This window comes from Dreissena polymorpha, chromosome 7 (genome assembly GCF_020536995.1).
Source record: "Dreissena polymorpha isolate Duluth1 chromosome 7, UMN_Dpol_1.0, whole genome shotgun sequence".
Taxonomy (NCBI): Eukaryota; Metazoa; Mollusca; class Bivalvia; order Myida; family Dreissenidae; genus Dreissena; species Dreissena polymorpha.
Window position 1 is genome coordinate 35,367,422 of NC_068361.1, and position 26,547 is coordinate 35,393,968.

A 26,547-nucleotide genomic window follows, 5' to 3' on the forward strand; every position below is an offset into this window, starting at 1 on the left:
AAAAAAAAAAAAATACTTACAAAGGGGGTTAATTTTTTTTGGTCATTTCAAAAGTTCAGTTTGAGTTTTCTCCCTTTATCAGATTTTTTTTTCACAATGAAAACCTGGTTTTGTGACAATTTTGTCCCTTGTTTTTTCTTACAATGACATTTATATAATAACAAACTAAACTTTTAACTCCATTAACCTTTGCATGAGCTACTGTGTGCATACCGGTCCCTTTCTGGATTAAAAAACCCTCTCTCGCCCAGACAGACGCCACATTGTGTTTAATACAAGAAGAACATTTCAAATGAATATCTGCATCCGAGCCTTCAATATTTAACCAGGGAAAGTCATTTTTCCATGCCGAGATCTGTTATTGAGTGGTACCGCAATGTTTGGGTTTGAAGATCGTCAATTCCACCTCATCAACCGCTTTTGACACTATATAAGATAATAGACTGCCAACAATAGACTTTGGACTTTGTTCTCGCCACGAAATGAAACTATGTATACTTGGCGCTGTCGCAGAATTAAGTTTCTTTTGAACTTGTCCACGCTTTGCAGCCGCCATGTTTAATTTTGTAAACAGAAGAGTGGAAACGGAAATGCGAATATTATTGGTTACAATCAACTAATTTACCAATCCAGTATCGGAAATCTCGTTATCATTTAATTTTTGCAGCACAAAACTCGGAAATTCTATACGATCAAACGGCCGGTCATAATTCGGATCCGTCTGTCTCAATTCGTTTTGATACGATGGATTTTGATTTTCTTTTCGTTTTTCTTTAAAAACAAATCTTAATAACGATAAAACGATGCTTATCTCCAGGAGCTCTGCATTAATGAGTGTATTTGTTACTTTATAACACAGTTATCTTTAACGTTGTAAAATCAAAGTTGAAAAGTGATATTTTGAAGAACTTTTCAGGTCTCAATTAATCTTGTTCTTTGATAAAAAATAATAGATTATTTTTTTCTCAATTCAGTATTTTACTTTAAATATTCTGTCCATTTTTAATGCAAAGGTACAGTCTTCATTGGGTCACAATGTTTTTAAACCTTTGTTGTGGGGATCGCATGATGGTCATTCTGAATAAATAGCCGATATTGCAATATTAAAAAGTATGAAAAAGTTATTTCCTACAGTTAATCAGTTCATGTAAAAAATGTCATGACAAACATAATTTATTATTGAAAAACCTTAACAAAGAACAGTTAAGTGTTATAAAACTTGAACTTTACATTGACTTGCTTTACCTGCAATGAAGAGATCAACCAGTTTGATCAAAGGGAAACTGAAACCTACATGTAGTAGCAAAAGTCCAACTCCCAGCTTTATAACCCTCTGTCCAGACAGTAAGCATGTACTCATACATGTTCAAAGCATTCAAGAAGTAATAAGTTGTAACTTAAGAACATGAGTGGAATGTATTTCTTTTTAACCCTTTAACCCTTATAAACACACTTTGATGCATTTGTATTCCCTTAGAAAATCTTATTAAATGTAAAATCTTATTAACTAGCATCAAGTTAGAAGGCTTTATTTCCAACCTTAAAATACTGATGAGCAGCAAACAGCACAAAACCTGAACAGACTGTGAGTTACTCCCAGGCTGTTCTGGGTTTATGCTTGTTGCAAAAGCCATTGTCATTTTGCTTCTAATGGTGAATGGGTTAACAGTAAAACCCCGAGTAATTATTTTGCACGTGCAGAATTGCCATGCACTATCAATTTCTCCTTTTAGTAAAGACAGTGTGGCAAGTTAAATAACTACAGTCTTTTGCCATGTTTCCATAGTCCCAATGTTTGTTCACCACTATCAATCCCCAATCACATGAAGCCACATCCCAGGCAAAGCAAATAATGCCCAGAAGGTGTAACTTTCTTTTCGGGAGCATTTTATCAGCAGGCCAGACTGCACTGAGTACTTACTGGTGTTAGTTGTTGAATGAAAATATCAGCTGTTCCGTGTTCATTTTATAAATCATCAATTGAAATTTTGTTAACTTGTTGGTAAATATATAATTCTGCTTTAACTGGAATTTCACTAAGAAGAGACTTCCTTTAAACAAAAAATTCCATAAAAGTGGAAAGTGTGCAGGCTGCGCAGTCTAATCTGGGACAGCAATTTATGCACAGGCATAAACCCTGTTTTCCCAGAGCGAGGCAATTTGTTAAATGATAAAGTCCTAATAATTGATGTTTATTAGACTATTACAGCTTTTAACAACACTTAGGGAGTGACTCACACACTTTTAGTAAGAATGCAAAGTCAATTCTGAATTTGAAAAAAACCTTTGATAAAACCCGCAGAGTTGTCTTTGTATCTGGCAGTATAAGTTGTTATCTTTGTACCTTTGTATCTGATGGTGGATCTAAAAACAATTTTTGTCTTTATCACATGAAGCACTTAATTCTGTTGATTTGCGCATAATTTGTGCAGCATGTGTTTAGCTCCATTAAGGAGTGTGTGTTTTGTTCAAATTTGGGACCATTAAAGGGATCTATTTCCAATGGAAAAAAGGCATCTAATTTTCCCAAAAGGGACCTTAAAATTCCAAATTGAAAGTTTCCAACAAATTATTATTTTATAATAAATCTCAATATTGAGTTAATAATTACCTTTATATCCAGCTTTATAAAATGAACATTAATATAATATTGAATACACTTTCATTCTCAATTTTAAAGTATTTGTAAGCAACAAAACAACAACACTCATTCCCAAATTTTGGTCTGAACAAAGCAATTTTTCCCAATCCAAAGTGACCTGGCCCCATTCCCAAACTGGTGAAAAAAACACTTTATTGACTTGGCAGGCATGAACTCACTGAATGTATTTACTAACAGATTCATGCAGAATTGCATCCGCTTTATGATAAAAAAAGCAAGCAAAATTTGTGTTAGTTAGCCCAGATTCAGAGAGCAGTTAAGTCCAGAGTGGTTTATTACAGTTATGAGGCCTCACATATGGGAGTTACCTGTTCTAATTGTTATCCGCCGCCATAGGCGGAGGGATATTGTTTTTGCGTTGTCCGTCTTTCTGTCCGTCCGTCCGGCTCTTTTGTGTCCGAAGCCATATATTGGAAGTGCTTTGGTGGATTTCATTGAATCTTGGTATGAGTATATATATGGATAGGAGGATGATGCACGCCAAATGGCATTGTACACCATCTGTTAATAACGGAGTTATGGCCCTTTGTATCTTGATAAAATGCTTTTTTGAGTGTCAAATATAACACTTTTGTGTCCAGAAGCATATTGGCGTGCGATATCAATTCAACGAATTTGCTTGTTTGTATTGCAAGAATGTCTTTTTAAGTCAACATAATACATTTAAATGAAAAATTCTAGGATTTGTGTGCATCTTTTTTATTGAATTATACACTTCATGTATTTGCTATACATTTGGCAAACAAACATTTGATAAAGACATTGAAAAGGATATTAAAGTGGACTTAAATTGTTGATGCCTTTGTTGTTAATTGCATTATACTCAGGCAATAAGTAATAAGAATTGCGTCTTACTTCGAACTACACAACAAATACTTCGAAGTACACAACAAAATGGGAGATACCATCATAATACCGTTTCATGAATCCTTTCCAACTCAGAAGCAAAGTGAAAATGGCTATGTGCAACCAGCATAAAACCAGAACAGCGTGCGAGTAACTCACAGTCTGTTCAGGTTTTATGCTGTTTGCAGCTCATCAGTATCTAAGGTTTGGAGACGAAGCCCATACAACAATAATCTAGTAAGAAAGGTCTTAACTTTCTTAGGGACTACAAATGCTTCAAAATAGTATCTAAGTGGTAAAGGGATAACAGATGTACATTGTATAATGGCCTGTTGTGGTAAGCTTTCATTTTAGTAGGCTAAGCTGTTCCTACCTCTTGAAAAAGCCAAGTATGCCTTGTTGTTCATGAAAAAAGTTCCATTTCTTTAAAATTTTTGTTTAGAAGTATTCATGATGAGAAATCAATAATACCAAACCTCTTTTGGATAGAAATGTTATTTCTGTTTAAATGGCAAGGATATGTTATCTAGCAAGCTATAGCCCACAATTAATTGTTTAAGAGGTGTTTGCATTAATTTGGTGATTTTTTCCTAAAAAAAAGCTTTTATCAACCAAGAATACATTTGAAAATTAAAATAATAAGATAGAGTTACCAGGATTGTTTTTCTTTGCAGTAAAACATTACATACACTTTGCATTAAATGTGCTTCAAAGGCTAAAATGATGGTCATTTTACCATGAACTAGTCCAATTACTTATTTGACCATGACAGTTCATGGCCAGGTTACCCTGTTCGACCATGTTTTGTTAATCAGGCACCAAAGGATTTTTATCACCTACTTATTATAGTCGATAAAAAAGGAAATACCATGAAAAAACATGGGTAACCTTGATCACTTTAACCATGTTCTACCATGTTCTCGCGTGTTAATTCATGGTTGTTTAGTGACCATGATTAGCCTTGATAAACTGTGCGTACCATTTCACAATATATGGTATATCATGGTTAGATGGGCATGAATGATCATAATTATAATAAGTTGATGGGCATTTTGATAAATAAATCTTTTATACTGCATTGTTTGCATTAATTCAGAAATTCTTTTAATTCTTTCCTAAACGGCTCGATACACGTTAATCGGAGGATACACAAACTTTCACTCCAATACCTCTATCAAAATTGAAATAATTGAACCCTTTCCCCCATAAGAAGCAAAGTGAAAATGGCTTTTGCACTCAGCATAAAACCAGAACAGCCTGCGAGTAACTCTCAGTCTGTTCAGGTTTTAACTTTTATGCTGTTTGCTGCTCATCAGTATCTAAGGGTAGGAAATGAAGCCTTTAAAACTTGAATTTAGTAAGAAAGGTATTTAATTAACTCTAACTTTCTATGGGACTACAAAATTAATGCTTCAAAATACCTATCTTAGTGGTAAAGGGTTAAATAAAATAGCAAGCTAGGACTATATGCTGTCAATAAACTTGCTATATCATAAGTGCCATCAAGATAATTAATGATATCTCTTAGACTGATTACATTTTGCATAAAAATGCAGGTTAAGTGTGAAACAGTCAAATCTCACTTAACAATGTTAAACAGATAAAACAGTTTGAACTCAACCCTTGATTTCTCAAGCGAACAAGTAAAAACTTTATTTCATATGTCAGTGGCTTCAAACTGTAATTTATGTCCTATGTCTGGCCAGGTTTTAATTAATTAAATTAATAATTAATATGTGCATTGCCAGACTTGACTTCAAATTAGCTATAATCTAAATGTTGATTTCGATTAAATTGTGAGTTAAAATGCTCAAGGAATCCATTCTTTGATCATGTTAATCATCCCTTTGGCCCAGTTCATAATCAGGGCGGGGAATAGGTGTATCCTTGCGCGCAGTACTTCATGATTACATTGTTGTAAGCTGTTAACCCTTTGAGCGCTGGAACCGGATTTTGAAGGCTTTTGCAAACAGTTTGGATCCAGATGAGACGCCACAGAACGTGGCGTCTCATCAGGATCCAAACTGTTTGCTATTCTGATAGTATTCTTTGGAAAAAAAATCAAAGAAAATGCTAATTTTATAAATTTAGCAGAAACATTTTTGCAGACGACAAATTTCCCAGCATGCAAAGGGTTAAATTCAGTGGTAGTCTTGTTGAAGTGGCAAACAAAAAGTGGGCAAAATGAGATGGTTGAGTGTTTACATACAATATCTGAGTGATCTAGAGATTAAAGTCAAGAAGATAAAATAGTTTCATGCCCAACTCACAAAATGTCATAGTGGCGTTAATTCCTTTATTTTTACCAATGCAGGAGTCCACAGTTATATCTGGGACCCTTTGTTGAGAACAAATTTATATGACATGTCAAAGAAATTAATTGATCATACAGAGACTCAAAATAACTCAGGATTTAAAAGTAAATCACTTTAAATTCATGTATGTAATAATTCAATTCAATTAAATTCATTTTATGCCTTAAACTTATTTTAGTACTATTGCATTTTATATATTCAGCACAATATAATATATAACAACTTGCTAGATGTTGATTAATGCCGTTTTTGTGGCTATTTAAATTGATCTTTTCCCCAGAGTTTGCATTTGTGAATATTGTCTTTGCTAAATGCATGTAGTTACGAAAAAACAAGTTCAATATTGACAATTTTAAACATCATTAATGTTATTCTCCAATAACTGTTTTAAGTTTAAAAATTATCAACAATTTTGAAATTTATATATATATTTATATATCAGTAAAATAACCACAACACATAATTATTATTCAAACACGTTGATTTGTTAAAACTTAACCCTTTCCCACTCAGAGCCAAAGTTAAAATGGCTACCGTATTTTACCATGTATAGCGCGCTCCCATGTATAACGCGCATGCGATTTTTTAAAGCCAAAATGGAGAAAAAAAAGAATTCAAGACCAAAAACCTGAAAATTGGGCCGAAAATGGCCGCCGTTCTTATATTGCGCAATCATTTAATCTAAGTTTTTCGGGCGCTTAATATTTTGTTTTAAAGTAGGGAGCGTTTATACGATCAGGAGCATGGGTTGCAGGGCACTATATTTTCAACAATTTTTAAGATTATTCTCTCAAGAACACCGTACATGTCCTTATTGCTGCGCACTGTGCGTGTTTTTTCAAGACCCCTGCGTGTTAAATTCGACCACTATTACCTATTCCTCTTATTTGAACAGTGTAACATTTTTATTACCTGCCGCTCACAAAATCGTATGACATAGTCTTCTGCAGACCCGCAACATCGCAATGTCCAATTTTACGCAAATCGTCCGTGGATCCCATTTTATTTTTCATCGACTTAAAATATTTCCCCATTAAGAGATGCTCCCATTAAATCCATTTTGACCCGGTATTTCGCGCCTTCACTGCGTCTAGTTAATTAATTTATGGTGAGACAAACAATACACCCGAACGCTCAATTCCATACAGTTGGCGTTATCAGCGTAAAGCAATTAGACAAATATCATTTGTTTGTCTCTATTGAAAGAAAATAAAACGAGTCTATATCTCTATTGTTGGTTTGTAACCTACGTAGTATACTCGCACGGTAGCATATTAATGCAGAGATCAGAAAATCATTGATAAATGTATTCGTCGTTTCAATGCTTAGGGCTGAGTAATTTCGGCAAATCGGAATTCAACTTACGTAAAACACTTGCTCAATAAACAGTTAAACTCCACCTCCGTTCTCTGCAAAAGGTTTGAAGGCGGAGCTTTGCATGTGCTATTATTTAATTGGACGATTGCCATTGAGGAACAAACACAGGATTGGTTCGGCATGTTTATTGCTAGACAAAGGAAGCCAATTTTGTCGGCGAGAAACTTGTCGCTTTATTGCTTCAGACAGGAAGCGGCTTTCCTTTGATGACGGCAAACTGTCAATTCACATAGAGTGTCAATTTTCGGAATTGCTAACATTAAACTTTGGATTAAATTATCAAAATAAAGCAAAAGCGAAGTTGAGAAATATGATGGAAATAATTAGCGTCATTTCAAATAAGACGAGTTTTTATGACAACAAAAACTTTAACAAACAATACCACGACGACGCGGGGATCGATATACTTCGATTTTTTTAAATGAACAATCAATGAAGAAGTGTGAAAACACCAACAAAGACATTTTTTTCATCTTTTAATTTTTGTCAAAACTGTTACTACCCCGTTCATTCCTACCGTTTCCCGCTATTTGTTGTTTCGACAACGGCCCCTTCAGTCTATAACATTATAGGGTGTAGTTTTCTGCAATAAAAAAATGGCGGCAATTGTGAAGATTTACGATCACGAAATGGATTTTTTGCAATTCAGCAACCAGGAAAGCGTTGTGTCAATGTATTACGCGCACTGAATTTTTATTTTGAAATTTGAAGGTAAAAAACTGCGCGCTATGCATGGTAAAATACGGTATGTGCAATTAACAGCATAAAATCAGAACAGCCTGCGAGTAACTCGCAGTCTTTCTTGTTTAATGCTGTTTGCTGCTCATCAATATCGAAGGTTTGGAGAAGAAGTCTTAAAAACTTTAATCTAGTTAGAAAGGTCTTAAATTAAATATAACTTTTTAAGGCACTGCAAATGTGTGAAAATAAGTATCTTAAAGTGGTAAAGGGTTAATCATTATAGTTTCTCATTATGGAATTCGGACTTTGCCAAAGAACACCTGTTGCTTTATAAGTCTGTAGCCTTACACAAGGTTATTTCGCAATAAGAATGTGAAACCAACACAAAGGGTTCTGGTTATTAGTCTTGAGATTATGCATTGGCCTGGCAGTATCTGGGTTCAAACCTGTAAACAGCACAAAACTCATGGAAACAAACCCAAACACTATTGCACAATTGTTGCATCCACAGAGTATAACCAAATAATTATGTTGAAATTTAATATGCACTCATTTTCACAAATATTATTAGATGCTTTTTCAACCAGTTTTTAGGATTTGAATTCGAATTAAAAATAAGTTTTAACTTCCTTTTTAGTGATTTGACGCATCATCTTTCAACTCATGTGCACTTTGAGTATCTAAAACACTGAGTGCCTTTGCTGTGGTATTTAACCCATTTATGCCTAGTGGACTCTCCCATCCTTCTGAATTGGGTCAATTTATTTCCAAAATTAGGGATGTATAGTATATTTATTTCTATATTTAGAATATTTCTTACAGAAATTCCTTTAAGTAAACAACGCAGACCCTGATGAGACGCCGCATCATGCGGCGTCCCATCTGGGTCTACGCTGTTTGCCAAGGCCTTTTTTTCCAGACGCTAGGTATAAATGGGTTAAACTTCATCTGCGAAAAGAGATTATGAAATGTTCACAGTGATGCTTTTTCATCATTTGGGGAATTTTTGATGTTCATGGGACTGCAGGCTCAATACATTTAGCCCAATAAGTGCAAAAGGGTACCATGTGACATTTAATTTCAATATCACATGGTACCTTTTGCACTGAACGGGCGATTTATTCCAATGATAATTTCTTCAGCTTAGAAATTGTTTCGGAAACATCTTAAAAGCTCTCTTAATCCTATGGCCCACTTTGTTTTAGAATAATTTCCAAATAGATATAAATGTTTCATAAAGCACAAGTTAAAGCAGTGTTTTCCATAAAAAATAATTAAAAATAGTAGCACAGTAACCAATAATAAATGTGAGTGTATTATTACCCAATTCATCATTTCAAGTATTTGATTCTACTAAAAAATAAACTTTAAAGAAATAATTTTCAAGCCATTAATTCAATATGGCATGAAATATTTCTTAGGATAAAAACAAACGTTTAATCAAATATGCCCTATTTATCAGACTCACAGCCCTGCACTAAATTTGCTTGATTAAATAATACCAGTGTTCTCTGGAAGCACCTGCAGCAGTTGATGATTTCACCTGTTACATTCAATATAATGGCCGACTACTTTTCCTTCCCAAAAATTCAATTGAAATGATGCAATAATTGAGTCATCGGCTACTTTGAAAATATAACTGGCTACTCAATTTTTTCTGGAGAACATTGTAATACTAGGACGTTTATTATCATTTGACAAAAGAAGTAAGGCGTACCTATGTGACCCTTAAGACTAAAAGGAATTCATGACTTGTTCATCAAGAAACAAGTCAAAGTTAAAAGACGTCTTCTCTCTATCATAATTTTGTGCAAACATCTTGTTTACCATACAGTGTGTTTGCATAATGGAGTGAATGTTTTAACCTGAACATCATCCATTGTGGTTTGGTATGCCCATTTCCTGACACTTATCATAGAGAGCTTTTGTTTCATGACCTTATGGGTACATGACAGATATTGTTACATGACGGTAATTGAATGGGAGGTTCTCTCATCTGTTGAAGCCATCCTTCGGTATCTCTATATTGTTTTCAATTGTGACCCCTTACTGCTATTAAGTGTTGAGGCCTAAATAAATCAGTGGTGTCATTTTACGTAACAACATAACTTTGAACCTGAACATGATCTGTTGTGTTTTCTAGGGCTTTTGTTTGGGTGGTGTAGCTAAACATGCTCCTGACACTTATAAACTTGGCTTTTTGCTTTTATGAGGACAATGGTTACATGATGGTAGGTGAGTGGGATATTCTTTCATCTATCCAAACCAGACACAGTACCATATTTATTTCCTGTTCAATGTTGACCCATTTGCTTTCCAGAGGTTAATAGCTACTTGACAGTTATAAGTGGGATATTATCATCTATTGAAAAAAATTCTTTTAGGGCAATATATTTCCTGTTCAGAGTCACTCCTTAGTACTTACAGTTCAGTGTTGAGGCCTAAAATACTAAATACATCATGTGATTTTACATCACAACATATGCACCAATCAAATGCAGCTGCATCCATGGGTGAAAGGTCAGATTTGTCTGCTATATATATTATCGTTTGTCATGAGCTCAAACTTTATTAGGAAGGATTGAAAGGAATAAGAATCATGGGCTGTCTACACCCCAAGGTACGATCAAATAAAATTTTATGAAAAAGAAAACATAAATAATCTGCCAGTGGAAGTGACAATTTGCTTTGGTGATGAAATTTCTTGTGTGTCATGAATAATGATTCATAATTGATTTTAAACTTATAGAGAATTAACAAGTTATGTATGTAAAGCATTTGGTGTAAATTGGTGAATGTAATAATTGAACACATACTATTGGATTTCATCTTTTTACAGTCACTATTATAAAATACAAATGTATTGATGTATGGTAGTAAAGGATTGTGTGCAAGTTGACTTCTAAGACATTAGTTCATTATTTTCCATATGTAGTTTGTATCAATTTTATGTATCATGATCATAATGCTGTAACCTTTAATGCAATCAATTATTTATAAAATGTCCATATATTTTTTGCTCCGAATTCTTATTATAGTAGTTTTTTTACTCAATATTCTTATAATAATAGCATTTAATCTATACAAGTAAGAAATTCAACTTGTTGTGCGTTTAAGGAATTATGTACTAATTGGAAAACAAACTTTTGTGAATTTATTCCGTGTCCAAGTTTAAGCCAAGTATATTAACCAGCCAAAAGACCCCAGAAGATATAGAATAAATAATTGCCATTCATTTATTCTGAAATGAAATACATGTAAGCTAGGATCTTCACCAGACTTACTAGGTTTATGTGTTCACACAAAATGGAAGTCAAGTTGGATAACTTGAGAAAGCATTATGGAATCCCTTGAGATCAGCATATATTTGTGCTCATGACCTTGTTTAGCAAGTGTTGTTTTTTATCACAGAGGTTATTGTTTGATGATAGTTAAATGAAAAAAAATACTTAGACAGAAACATGATCTATTCTGTATTCAATATGACTAGGTTTATCTGAGGATATAAAAAATAATTCCTTGTATATATCTTAATTTAAGGGCATCTCAGAAAATATGCACAGCAAAACATTCAGATAAAAGTGAACAAAATCTTTCACGTAAAATCCATCAAATAAAAATTATTGATACTTATTGTTTTTTCTTCATCATTAATTTCCTGTTTAAAAATGTGCAATCAGGGGTGTGATTTTTCCGCGGATTGGTTTGTCCGGGGTCATTTCCGAGAATTGCGTAAATTTGGAAAAAATGGTTCGACCAATGCCGCGTGCGTATTTCATAAGTGGCCCGAAAAATCCGCGTCCAGCTAAAACTATCCTCATATTAAATACATTGATTTTGATTACAATTAACACTGGTGACTTTGCATATGTTAAATGTGATTTTATAAAGGTTTTCATATATAAATCTTGTTTATAAGTTTAAGATGGTGTTTATTGTCCCCAACCGGTGAAACCAGAGGGTACTTATGGTTTGCACTCCGTCTGTCTGTCAGTCTGTCTGTCAGTCAGTCCGTCACACTGACGCGATAACTTTATAAGTTTTTCATATTTTTTCATGAAACTTAAAACATGGATAGATGGCAATATCATGAGATTATGCACGTCATTTCATTTTGTTCCTACGTCAAAAATTCAACAAATTAATAAAAAAAAATTGTTTACTGACAATGGTGGAGTTTCACCGGTAGGGGACCATATTGCTTGGCAATCTCTTGTTTTATGTCTGTTTTAAGGTTTGTCATTGCGTCATCTGCACGCTTCCCGTAGTCAAAATCATTATACAGAATTTTCCTCCCCTCAGACTTAACCTCAAATTCACACCCCTGGCAATAGAGATCATGGTCTTGTCACTATGTACATATATCCAAGTCACAACCTTTGTCACCGAGCCTTCCCCCAATCAAATGCAGCCCAGACAGATTACGTCTAACTATTTCTTCTTGGGAGCATTTCATGATTAGGCCAGACAACTCTGAGTACCTCCTGGTGTAAGTTATTGAAAATGTTGAAGATAATATCAGCGGCTTTGGGTCGTGTTTATAAATCAACAATTAAACTTGTGTTAAATTGTTGGATAATATGTTATGTAAGTATTATTATTTGATTGACGTTTATGGATATTCAGGATTGCAAAATATAGTATTAATATATAAGTATTATTATTTGATTGACGTTTATGGATATTCAGGATTGCAAAATATAGTATTAATATATAAGTATTATTATTTGATTGACGTTTATGGATATTCAGGATTGCAAAATATAGTATTAATATATAAGTATTATTATTTGATTGACGTTTATGGATATTCAGGATTGCAAAATATAGTATTAATATATAAGTATTATTATTTGATTGACGTTTATGGATATTCAGGATTGCAAATTATAGTATTAATATATAAGTATTATTATTTGATTGACGTTTATGGATATTCAGGATTGCAAAATATAGTATTAATATATAAGTATTATTATTTGATTGACGTTTATGGATATTCAGGATTGCAAAATATAGTATTAATATATGTAGCACAATAATATAGTTTTATAGTAATGAATTATTTGATTTGAAAGATTCATAAATTGTGTATATGCTTGGTATAAAGTTTGTCTTGTAAAGTTATAATGAATGGTTATGTTTATAATTGAGTTATGAGTTGTACTGATATTTAAGCTGATTTAAAGTTGAGCTGTCTTTATGCCCCATAAAATAAACATATAGCAGATGTGTCACATGTAACACCAGTCTGGCTACCTAAGGTCAGCTTGTTTTTGACTTCAGTAGAGTTTTGCAGAGACAAAGTGGAATATGAGGGCATCCATGCCGCATGGTCATATGTCTTTTTATTTCATGAAGATAAAAAAGGCAAAAATTTAATATTAATTGTAGAAAATGTATTTGTCACAACCATTACTTCTACCCTTCCCCCATCCCCCTCCCTCAACTTTATGACCAAGGCTGAATGGGTGTTCATAAAATATCGTCTGGTAATAGCTATTGTATGGGGCGGGGAAGATTTAAGAGTTTAAGCTTACATATGTGTGTCAGTGCTCCAGCTAGGATTAAAAAAGGGCAGGGGGGCTTTTTTGTCAAAAGGGCACTTTCGACGCGAAGTATTTTGTCAAAAGGGCACTTTCGACGCGCAGTATTTTGTGAAAAGGGCACGTTCGAGCGCGCGGGTGTTTCTGGAATACTTCCTATTGCATGTTAATTTATTTGTTACAAATAATTGTTTTATTCCCATTATTATTAAACCATTCAAATATAATGTCTACAATGAGGATTAAACTAATAACAATGTAATGAGAGATTTATGAATAATCATATGTAAAAAAAAAACAAAACAAAACAAAAAAATTTGAGGGGGGGGGGGGGGGGGTCAGGGCCGAGGTTCGGAGGGGGGGGGGGGGGGTCATGGCCGAGGTTCGGGAGGGCAGGGCGCGGCGCCCTTCGATTAAGGCCTAGCTGGAGCACTGATGGTTGATTTGAAATATGATTGTGTTCTGAGCTGGAGTAAACTGTTTATGTAAATTATCTTGCGTGGAGGTTAATTTGTTCTTGTAATGTTATTTTCTGATTATTTGTAAACTTATTGAGAATTTAAAGGTTATGTTAGTGAATCATTTCGTATATATTGGTGACTGCAATAAATAAATAAGTACTTTAGGGGTACATATTTTTAGCTCATCTGAGCACAGAGCTTATTGTGATCGCCTTTTGTTTGTCGTGCGTTGTGCATCGTGCGGCGTCAACATTGGACTTGTTAACTCTCTAGAGGCCACATTTATTGTCCAATGTTCATGATTTGGTCAGGCAAAGTAATGTAACTCTGACTGGCATTTTGACGGAATTATGGGCCCTTTATACTTAGAAAATTGAAAATTTGGTTAAGTTTTGTGTTTTGGTCCACTTTACCCCTATAGTATCATAGATATTGCTTTCATACTTGGAACTATCGCAAACTATCATAAGGGGACAGTAAAGGACAAGTTGCATAACTCTGGTTGTCATTTTTACGGAATTATGGCCCTTTTTTGACTTAGTAACTTTGAATATATGGTTAAATTTTGTGTTTAGATCCACTTTACTTCTAAAAGTATCAAGGCTATTGCTTTCAAACTTCAAATACTTTCATTCTATCATGAGGGTACTGTACCTGGCAAGTTGAATTTTACCTTGACCTTTGAATGACCTTGACTGTCAAGGTCAAATTATTAAATTTTGCTAAAATTGCCATAACTTTATTACTTATGATTAGATTTGATTGATACTTTGACAAAACAACTCTTACCTGACACCACAATAGACTCCACCCAAACCATCCCCTAAGCCCCCCCTTCCGAAAAAAAAGTTTGTTTTTTTAAAGATCATGTAATAAATGACCACCACAATCTCACACTATACCCCAACCCCCCCCCCCCCCCCCCCCCCCCCAAAAAATTTTTTTTTCCCTCTCCACTCCACCCCTCCCTCCTTTGTGATTGAAATTGAGATAGGTCCCTTCACCTATAAAAAGAAAAATAGATGAGCGGTCTGCACCCGCAAGGCAGTGCTCTTGTTAAGTTGTTAAAACTGCAATCTGGCTTTTAACACCCTGGGTGGCCATGACATCAACCTTAAATTGAACACATGAAATTTGGAAGACAACCTAATGCGATATTAATCATGCCAATTAACAGTAGATCAGTTGAAAACAAATAGTGATATAAGATAACAGCTCATATTTGTTGATTTATCTCTTGCAGAGCCATTTCCCCGTCTGTGAGTTTAGAATGGCCTTGTGTGCTGCCTGTGGAAGTGAAGTCAAGATGAATGAGATGGAGGTATTTATATGTCCACATTTGAGCCTTATTTTGAGAAAACTGGGCTTAAAACATTTGTGTAAAGTGTCATCCCAGATGAGCCTATGCAGTCTGCACAGGCTAATAAGGGAAACACTTTCTGCTTTTAAGGAATGTTTTGTTTCAATGAGGTCTCTTCTGAACAAAAATCCAGAGTAGACAGAAGGTGTTTTCCCTGATAAGCCAGTGCAGAATGCACAGGCTAACCTGGAACAACACTTTGCACACAGACATTCAGCCCAGTTATTCCAGAACTAGGCTAATATTTATCCAAGTTTTCAACTTGGTTTAAAATCTTGGTTATTAATTGGGCTATGGGGGGCAGGGGGTTTCCAGTGAATAATTTAAGTTTTCATGAAATGATCATCATACAACTTTAAATACAGCCAGGTTTTTTTTATCTGATTTTGGGGAAAGAGCCTGGCCTTTTTTGAGGGGAAAAAAATTGCCCGAAATGCAGGATTTTGGGGAGAAAAAATCACATGAAACACCAGATTTTGGGGGAAAATAAGGAAAGTCTTAAATAATCAATTAAGCATATTTTACTGTTTCAAGTTCAACAAATTCAAGGAAATTTAATTATGCAATATTTTTTCTATTTTCTACACTGGATCAGGTTAACTTATATATTTAAAGGTTTTTTTTTGGAGGGGAAAATGAAATCTAGGGGAAAATTTACCAGCTGAGGGGAACAAAAAATCGGAGGGGAAAGGGCCGATTTTAGGCAGGTTACAAAGAAGGAAAAAAACAACCTGATACAGCAATCTTGCATTGTCATCAAATTTTACATTAAATACAGCAGCCTTGCATTGAAACCCAGCTTGGAATTGCCTTTAGGTGTGTTTGGTCAAGGTCACTCATTAAAAAAGAAAAACAGTTTCTGCTGAATAACTTAAGTTTGATGGAGATATTGCGCTAATATGTTCTGTTTGGGTAGCTAACATTAAGCTGGGGATTGCTTTTTGATGCAGATGGGTCAAGGTGAAAGACAAGTTGTAACTTAAAACGGAATAATAGCTTGCATGTGGTTTCTGGTCAATAACTTTATTTGCACAAGAAAATCTTTATCAAACTTAGGTTATAGCAAGCTGATGACAGATATTTTATTGGGCGGGTATATGCTGTTCCCAGGGGCAAAAAAAAATATTTGCATTTTAAAACTCAATAATATAACAATTTGTAAAGGTTTCCACATGGCTAATGATTGTATGATTATGCAAATTTATGCAAATTTTTGATGATTTACTCTTTGCTGAATGTCACTATATTGTTAGATTTTTTTACTAAGGTGAAATACTGTTTAAAAACCCGTGTACATCGCGCAACAATATATAATGCGCACCCGGTTTTTAAACGCCAATATGGAGAAAAAAAGATTTAAAAGCAAGAAAATTGCAGCCAGTTTACTATTATGCAATCAAATAATCCGCCGTATCCACATTAAAACTACTCCTTCAAGAATATGGGGGCCCTTAAAAAATATTGTTTCTAATGCCACTAAACCTAGTGTACACAGTTACTGGACATTAAATACCTTGTTCAAACATAGCTTTACCAGCTATCTGTTGTGTGGACAACAGCCAACAGTGTTAACAAAATATTCTCTATTCTTTATGTGTGATAAATGGCTGTGTATTGCGTTTAAATCAGAACGTATGTAATAGTTTGTAAAATCTTGAAATGAGGATAAATCAGAAGTGATGTTGGTAAAATAAATACTCTTTGGGCTGTTCTTTCACGAAATGATACTTCAGTGAAATGGTTTCCTTCCAATGTTGATTGCAAAAAACAAAGTAATAGACTAGCAAAGTAATTTCTATTCTGTAAATCAGTTTTGTAATTAGTAAAATAGTTTAAAACTTAAATGAACTTTCGGACCAGCAAGATTCTAAAAGTATTAAGAAATTTGATAAAGGTAAGAAAATAAATTAATGCATAGAAGATTTGTCAAGACTGCTTTTTATCCCCCGCCAGAGGCGGATGGATATTGTTTTGGCGTTGTCCGTCCGTCCGTCCGGCCGGCACTTTCGTGTCCGGAGCCATATCTTGGAAGTGCTTTGGCGGATTTCATTGAAACTTCGTATGAGTATATATATGCATAAGAGGATGATGCACACCAAATGGCATTGTTCACCATCTGTTAAAAACAGAGTTATGGCCCTTTGTATCTTGAAAAAATGCTTTTTACTATAGGCACTTTTGTGTCCTGAGCCATATCTTGGAAGTACTTTGGCGGATTTCATTGAAACTTGGTATGAGTATATATATGCAAAAGAGGATGATGCACGCCAAATGGCATTGTACACCATCTGTTAAAAACAGAGTTATGGCCCTTTGTATCTTGAAAAAATGCTTTTTACTATAGGCACTTTTGTATCCGGAGCCATATCTTGGAAGTACTTTGGCATATTTCATTGAAACTTCGTATGAGTATAAATAAGCATAAGAGGATGATTCACGCCAAATGGCATTGTACACCATCTGTTAAAACCAGAGTTATGGCCCTTTGTATCTTGAAAAAATGCTTTTTACTATAGGCACTTTTGTGTCCGGAGCCATATCTTTTTTGACATAACAGATGTTGTGTTCACTCTGCAACACTCTGAAAATTGAGTGTATGTAAACATTGAATGTTTTTGTGGAAAACGCACGACTTATTAATTCACCTAAATAAATTTTGAAGGCTCAAGAACCTTCCTCTGTCTTAGTTTTGAGTTATTGTCCTCCGTCCGTCCGTCCATCTGTCAGTATGTACATCCGTCCGATTTGCACCCATCCTCAAACAAAGCATATGTTGCGGGGGATATCAATTCTACGAATTAGCTTGTTTGTGATTAATGTATTTGAAACAAACATAGCAATATTTGATTCATAAATGTTAACTCTATTATAGTGTTATTTCATGATTAAATTGTGATCATAACATTTTTTATATTCAACAATTTGAATATAATAATCACACTTATTAGTCTCCTACCGGTTTCACCGGAGGGGACTTATGGTTTTGTCTCCGTCCGTCCGTCACACTTTTCTGGATCCTGCGATAACTTTAAAAGTTCTTCATATTTTTTCATGAAACTTGGAACATGGATAGATGGCAATATGGACATTATGCAAGTCATTTCATTTCGTTCCTACGTCTAAAATTCTGGTTGCTATGGCAACAAATAGACTAGAAATACTGCTGAAAATGGTGGTTTTTCTGGATCCTGCGATAACTTTTAAAGTTCTTAATATTTTTTCATGAAACTTGAAACATGGATAGATGGCAATATGGACATTATGCACGTCATTTCATTTTGTTCTGACATAAAAAATTCTGGTTGCTATATGGCAACAAATAGACTAGAAATACTGCTGAAAATGGTGGTTTTCTGGATCCTTCAATAACTTTTAACGTTCTTAATATTTTTTCATGAAACTTGAAACATGGATAGATGGCAATATGGACATTATGCACGTCATAATGCATAATCACTGTTTGCGGTTTGTAAAATAATAAAGTATTTCTATTTCTTTTCATGGGTCATTCGAAAGCAAAACAATATTGGTATTAAATTCTGCAAACAAGCAACTTGAGTCGCTTATAAACATCTTGTTTTTAAATATTGTATCACTTCAATTAGAAAAGAGCTAATTGTACTTTATCAGTTTTGTTTAGGTAAAATCTATTTCAATGGACAATACAAATACCTGAAAACTTAATGACAAGTTGGGTGTTATGTGAGCAATGTAGTGTATTGTGAGTGTTATCAATGAATGCTGTGTCAAATCAAGTCAAGTTTAACTACCAACGTCAGAGTTTTATGCACATCACAGTTAATCGTTTTACATTTAATTGAAATAAATATTTTACAATGTTTTCATTGCATTAATGATTTTGAATCAAGTTAAACATCACTAATACCTTTTTCAGGAGCATTGTAAAATATGGCTTATACCTTAATAGCTCTGTATCCAGGAGAGAAGTAAATTTTTTAAATCCACAAAATTCCTATTTTTTAAAGTGCCTCTTCATTTAAAATGAATTTTGTATCATGTTGGTTTATTCTAAGTATCAACACAAATTTTGCCATAATTCAAGTAAAAATCAAAGTACAAATATTCACAAATACTATTAAAATGGAATATTTCCCCTTAAATAATATTTTGTTTAAAAATTTGTTTGGAGAAACATAAGTTTGTCCTGGCTTGTATTAAACAGCTTTGTAAGAAATCTTTTTTTTTTTTAAACTTTTATCAGTAGCCACTGTTTGCAGCACAATATAACTCAAAAATTAAAATCAGTCAACATTTATTGGCTAGAACTTGCAGCTGTATGAGAAACTTTGTTCAGCCTGTCACTCCAGGATTTGTGTAGTGAAGTCAATAAGCATTTCTATGTGCATTTAATACTTTCCTCCATAAGAAGCAAATTGAAAATGGCTTTTGCAAACAACATAAAACCAGAACAGCCTGCCAGTTACTTGCAGTCAGTTCAGGTTGTAAGCTGTTTGCTGCTCATCAGTATCTAAGGGTTGGAAATGAAGCCTTTAAAATTTAAATCAAGAAAGGTCTTAAATTAAATATATACTTTCCAAGGGACTACAAATGAATACCTATCTAAGAGCACTGGAAAATGCTGACAAAAATATCTTTTTACAGAAAAAAGGTGTATTTTTCTGGGGGTTTCCAGTATATTTACACTCAGGTGTATATAAAATGTATTTCTCCTATTGAAGAATACATTTCAACATAAAATAAGTATGCTTTACAGCATTTTAAGTGTGAAATAAGTCGATGTGTGATGTGTGGGTTCCTTAATTAAAAGATGCGGAAAAGGACAGAAAAAAATAATAAAATGTATTTAATGCACACTTAATGTGCATTTAATACAGTGCTTATACCACTAACTTTAATGCTCATTAAATACACCTTTTTAAAGAATTTTAGTTTTACTACCAGCTTTTGTGCCCCTTTATTGACAAATCATAGATATGACTTCATGGTTAGCTTTTTACATCATCCATTAGTCTTAGAATCAGTGGAACTTATGTATTGCAAATGTTGTTTGTCTACAATGGAAATAAAGAAAACTACTAAACACTCATGGATACTTCATGCAAACCAGTTTTCAATATATATTTTGTGTATGTATATATTAATTTACTTTGTAAACAACAGAAATGTCATGTAAAATGTTATTGGAACAGACTATAATTTCATTGACATAATTCCATATCAAATGAGGTTGTCTCTTAAAATAGAGTTAGTGCTATATTTAGCCTTGGGATTTTCCTAAGTACATTGTATGTGTTTTTATTTAAAGTGTATGCTTTATTGAATAATTCTTAATTCTGGACATAAAAATGTTATAAGAAATGTTCTGCATTGTATTGTTGCATCCTGGAGTATTGAACTATACAGAAAATGAATGTTCTTAACAAATCTATTCTATCTTTAGAATTTCCTGGTTTTCCCTTGGTTTTCCCAGGTTATTTATACAGTCCAAAAATAGCAAATGGAAATTTTACCTTCCTGTCTTGTATGGCCTATTTTACTCAACCATGAGAAATGTTTAGACAGAAAATTTTGCAAAATAAAATCTTGTAAGGGGAAATAAACCTGGCAAACTTGACTTGAGTATGATTTTGCTTGTTGAAAATATGGTTTTACATTGAGTCTCTCAAACATAATAAAAGGCATACAATAAAATGTTGGTTGTTCCCACTTGCTTGACCCTAATTCTGTGTACTGTCCCTTAAATTATTTTTGTTTAAGTTACAGTTAGCGGGAAAAAAATCGACCAATCTACCCTAATATTTTTTAGATTTAAGTGGAATCAAACATCTTATATTTTTGGTCAAACTGCTAAAAACATTGTATTTACATTGAATCCTAGAAGACAGGTGCCAAAAGATTGTTAATTACAGTCAATAATGATCTGAAAAATTAGTAAGCAAATCACACATGTCCCCCACCATCACCACCAACACTTATACACTGAAGTTACAGTTTACAGCAGATATTTATAATTTATCAAACATTTCTTCTTTACAAACATATTCAGGACACCTCATGTTTCCTTATAGATGGAACCGGACATGCATGACAGTGGATAGCTGGCTCATTTTTGGGAAAAAACAACCACACAACTAATACAAACACGGAATTTTTTCATAAACATACATGCAAGATCAACATATTGTTCATTTAAATTAAAAAGAAGACGTTAATTGGTTTTACAAATGACAAATGAAGCAGACAAATTAGCATCCTTCTGTTCATTTCCTGGCCATGTCACCCAGCCTAAACTTGACCTTAATTGCATTTTTGTTGGATTAATAAATATCTTGTTTTGACTTATATTAATTCTGTTTTTGTTTCAGAGACATCTTAGAGATGTCTGCCCTAAAGCCCAGCTACCTTGCAGTGACTGTGGGAACTTGATAACAAGAGAGGACGTAAGTGAAACATTGCCATTGAATATCACTTTTATAAGATATACTGTAAAATCATTTTCATTCATGGGACATTAATGTTTTTAGTTGATTTTTGTGGTTGACCCATACAGGAATTTAACACAAACACATCACAAAATGACAAACGCAAATTCCCTTTTTTTTTCAGAATCAGAAATCTACGAATATAAGCGTCCAATAAAAAGACATTTGTTTTGAAAAACGACAACATGTCATGCAAACTAATATAAATTATTTTACTGTATATTATCAAAAACATTTAACTGCTATGGAAATAATAAGTAAACAGAAGTATGTATGCATATTATTTATTAAGAACTATCCATTTACATGTATCAGGGCTTTATTTCCTGACTTTGTGAAGCGGCCCTGGCCCCCTTATTTTGTGAAAAAATGAGTCGCGAACTTTTCAAAATTGTGAAAAAATGAGTTGCAATCTTTTCAAAATTGTGACAAATTGAGTCGCGAAACTTTTCAAAATTGTGAAAAATTGAGTCGCGAACTTCTTAAAATTGTGAAAAACCGAGTCGTGAAATTATTAAAATTGTGAAAAATGGCCCATTTTGTAAAAATTCACGGCCATGTTAGGTTTGTGAATTGTCCTTTTCAAAATTGTGAAATGTCCTTCCACGGCCACTCATAAAGAAGGAAAAAAAGCCCTGTGTATAGAAAAACACATGTGACTGATATGCTGAGAGGCTCATACAGTAACTGTATGCAGTACACAATGTATATGGTCGGATTCTGTATTGGCATGAAGTTTTATGGGGGTTTTTTAATGTCTTTTCCATGGATTTCTGATTTTGGATTTGAGAAAAGAAGGAATTTGCATTGGTCATTTTCCAATGTGTTTGTGTTAGATACATGGATTAGTCAATCCCTGAAATCAGTGAAAATTAATATCCTACAAATAACAATTATTTTTCAGGTTTATCTTTTTTATTTCTACAAGCTACTGAAGTTTTACTTGAAAGTAATTTAAAAATAATATATATTGGCTTGTATATATATCACTGCCGTTATTCACACGTGCCACCTCTTTTTTGAGATGCATTAATAAATGATCTAATATTACTTCCGAGGTGGCGCTCAGACCCGGATGTTTTGAAATTAAACGGATAATTTTACAGGGTGATTAGGTTTTATATGTTTGTTCAACATATTTCGCACTATTTTTTAAAATCGGCCAATGTAGTGCGATTCAGCGAAGATTAATTCATCCAAAAATGTACAGAAACATACATTCTCAACCCATTTAAAAATGTGAGAACCTTTATACATGTAAGTTGTGGCATGGTGGAGTTTTGGCTCATTTATTAATGGTTAATGCATCTCAAAAAAGAGGTGGCGCGTGATTAAGCCGTATTTATAATTTTCCCAAGTTCATCGAAGTGCATGAATAAACAAATGTATAGTGTTTTGTCACAGTAAAGCAAAAGCACGAAAAATGGGTCAAAATGACTTGAATTACAGATCTATTTAACCATTTAATATTTTATTAACATGATTTGATAATTGATAGATGTCTGACACTTTTGTTTATATGTTAATGGAAATATTCATTTTTATTATAAAATGTAAATGCACATTAAGTGTGTGATTGTGATTTACCAAGTATATGAGGATTTACCAAAATGATTATATGACAATGCCCCATCCTGTTTAGTGTGTGATTGTGATTTACGAGGTAAATGAGGATTTACCAAAATGATTATATGACAATGTCCCATCCTGTTTAGTGTGTGATTGTGATTTACGAGGTATATGAGAATTTACCAAAATGATTATATGATAATATCCCATCCTGTTTTTTCCAGTGGGAACAACACCAGGTCTCCCATAGAAGCGTTTTGTGCCCAGCCTGTCCTTCTGGGACTACTGTAAGTGTGACATAATTTATTAATGCTTTACCACTGATACACACTTTAATGTGTCTGTTCCTTAGAAAATCAAATTAAATTTATGACCTTTCTTACTTGATTCAAGTTTTAAAAGCTTCATTTCCAACCAAAAGATACTGATGAGCAGCAAACACCATAAAACCTGAACAGCCTGCGAGTTATAACTTGCAGGCTGTTCTGGTTTTATCATGGTTGCACTTAGCCATCTTCATTTTGTTTTTAGTGGGAAAGAGTTAAGCGACTGATTTAAGCCCTCTTATTTGACACCCTCAAAATTTGTGATTTTGTTAGCTTGCCTGAGAATTAGGTTTACCCTTTCCCACTCAGAGGCAAAGTGAAAATGGCTATGTGCAATCTAATAGATTATCTTTATCTGTGATCGTTTGTATCGGGTGACCAACTGAGAAATCACTTAACCCTTTACCACTTGGTTACGTATTTTGACGCATTTGTAGTCCCTCAGAAAGTTAAATTTAATTAAAGGCCTTTCTTAGTTTTAAAGGTTTCAGTTCCAATGATTAGATACTGATAGCAGCAAACAGCATAAAATCTGAACAGATTGTGAGTTACTCGCAGGCTGTTCTGGTTTTGTGCTGTTTGCACATAGCCATTTACTTAGCTTCTAAGTGGGAAAGGGTTATTGCTGTCAGCTGAGAGAAAGCTGATAAGAGATTATATTGTGAACCAATAACCTGACTGGAATACCCCTATGGATAGGTCTGACATTCCTTGAACTAGGCCTTAAAGGGTCAGCCATTTGTTATTTACTACAAACCTTTTAATCTGTTGATTCTTTTACAGTATGCTTGAAATTTGGGTGCATGGTGATCCATATATTTAATTGAAAATAATTGCTTATTAAGCAAAATATCAAGCTTTATATGAGACTCGAAACTTGGATCTCCTCCAAATAAAAACACTTTTGTCCTTAGCTTCTTGGTAACTATATGAAATCAATGATTAAGATTGTTAACTCTATAGAAGTCATATTTATGTCCAATATTGTATAACCAGCTCAGAACATTTGTTTTATTAATGATATCTGAGGTGAAACTATGTCAGATCTGGCCAAAATATAGGTTACCAGGCAGAATTGAAGAAAAAACTTTGGAACATGTCACATTTTAAGCCTTTTTCAGAACCTATGTCCCAATAATATCTTGAAAGATTATAAATGGCTGCATGGTTTCAAAAACTAGGTCACTAGGGGAAATAAAAAAGCTCATGAACTAGTTTAGAGTCACATTGTTTAGCAGAATCCTTATGAACCTTCCTAATAACAATTTAATAGGTATGGTTAGCTATCTAGGTCATTATGGCCCTCATTATTTTACCATAAGTATTTGCGTAAAACTCACTTTGCCTTTGAGATGAAAGGATGTGCAAAATTGTGCGTACTGCATGATGGTAAGCCTTTCTTTTCATACAAATATCACCTATCATTGTGTTTAAGTATCAAGTTAAAAAACCTATTGACATTTTCAGGTTGATAGGGAAGCTTTTCACGACCATTTCAACAGGGAGAGGCACAGCACATACGTGTTCCACGCTTTACATAGCAGTTCTACTGAAATACAGCGCGTGGCGACTGAGCTTGCTTTAATCAAGGATGATATCTTGGCAAGAGTTCAGTTACTGGATGAAAGGATTGTAGCTATTAACGCAGGAGGTGGCTCTAGTTCTGGTGTCCTGAATCCAGACCAGCGTGTGAGACAACTATTCGAGCAGATGTCCAAAAGCTTGAATGACCGAGTAGACACGAAAACAGGCACATTTGAAGGCATAGCGAATACCTTACACAGAGAACTGGACAAGGTCATCTCAGCTATAGAAAAGCTAGAAAATCACCGTAGAAACATGAAAGATGTGGTTGACTCTAGCGCACAGAGGATTAATGCTTTGGAGCAGACATTGAGGGTTAGGGAGTCAAAGATTATCGAGTTAGAGCAGAAGTTGATGGACAATAATCCCTTGGTGACCTATAATGGGGTGTTCATATGGAAGTTCACGGACTTCTTACGAAAACAGCAGGAAGCACAACAAGGGAGAAATGTAAGCCACTACTCCACTCCATTCTTTACGAGCAGGTTCGGCTATAAAATGTGTGCGAGACTGTACCCAAATGGAGATGGAATGGGCAAAGGCACTCACTTGTCGGTGTTTTTCGTTGTTATGAAGGGGGAGTATGATGCTCTGCAGGAATGGCCCTTTAAACAGCGGGTTACATTTTGCCTGCTGAACCAAGAAAGGGGAAGCCATGTAGTGGATTCCTTCCGACCTGACCCAACCAGTTCCTCGTTTCGTCGTCCACAAAACAATATGAACATTGCCTCCGGATGCCCTCTGTTTGTGAGACTGGATGCACTCGTAAGCCCTGGAAATGGACTGTTAAAAGATGATACCGTCTTCTTGAAGATTATTGTGGATAGTACAGACATCCGTGATCCTTCATCCCCATTGGATAGTACGGCAGCAAAGGCCTAGTATAACTATCATCACCTTTTTAATGGAACAGTTTTACTTTATAATTTTCTTTTCTTTCTTTTTTTATAGTTAACTTCTGTGCTTATTGTTCATCAGTTGTGTGTATATTGGAATTATATTGTGTAAATAACATAAATAAAGACTTTTCTGGATCAAGAAGATTCAACTAAAGTAATTATCCCAATCCAGAAGAAACTGGATGCAATGAAGCACATTGAAGGGAAAATATTTTGAATATATGATTTTGCAAACAGGACTTTTACCTGGTATGATTTTTTCAATCAGCACTTTCACTTGGTTTTTATGTGACAGTGTTGTTGTTGGTGTTGATCATGCTGATGAGAGCATTCATGATTGGGTGTTTTCTGACTATCATCTTAGATATATGGATTACTATGGCTGGAAAATATGCGTCATCGATTCCTTTAATTCCATATCAATGCGACTACTGATTAAATACTGTGCTTAAGGTCC

At 34.2% G+C, this 26,547-nt stretch overlaps 1 protein-coding gene across 2 annotated transcripts in view; it reads left to right on the forward strand.

Annotated features, from left to right (window-relative positions):
* Window positions 1–26,122, forward strand: part of LOC127838476 (TNF receptor-associated factor 2-like) — a 45,479-nt gene extending 19,357 nt beyond the window's left edge. For both annotated transcript variants that reach the window (XM_052366264.1, XM_052366263.1), the window contains exons 5-8: window positions 15,132–15,209; window positions 21,596–21,670; window positions 23,506–23,568; window positions 25,075–26,122. In XM_052366264.1, coding sequence (XP_052222224.1) covers window positions 15,132–15,209; window positions 21,596–21,670; window positions 23,506–23,568; window positions 25,075–26,073 — 1,215 coding nt within the window. In that variant the 3' untranslated portion in view covers window positions 26,074–26,122. The remainder of the gene's footprint in view (window positions 1–15,131; window positions 15,210–21,595; window positions 21,671–23,505; window positions 23,569–25,074) is intronic.
* Window positions 26,123–26,547: the final 425 nt, after the last annotated feature.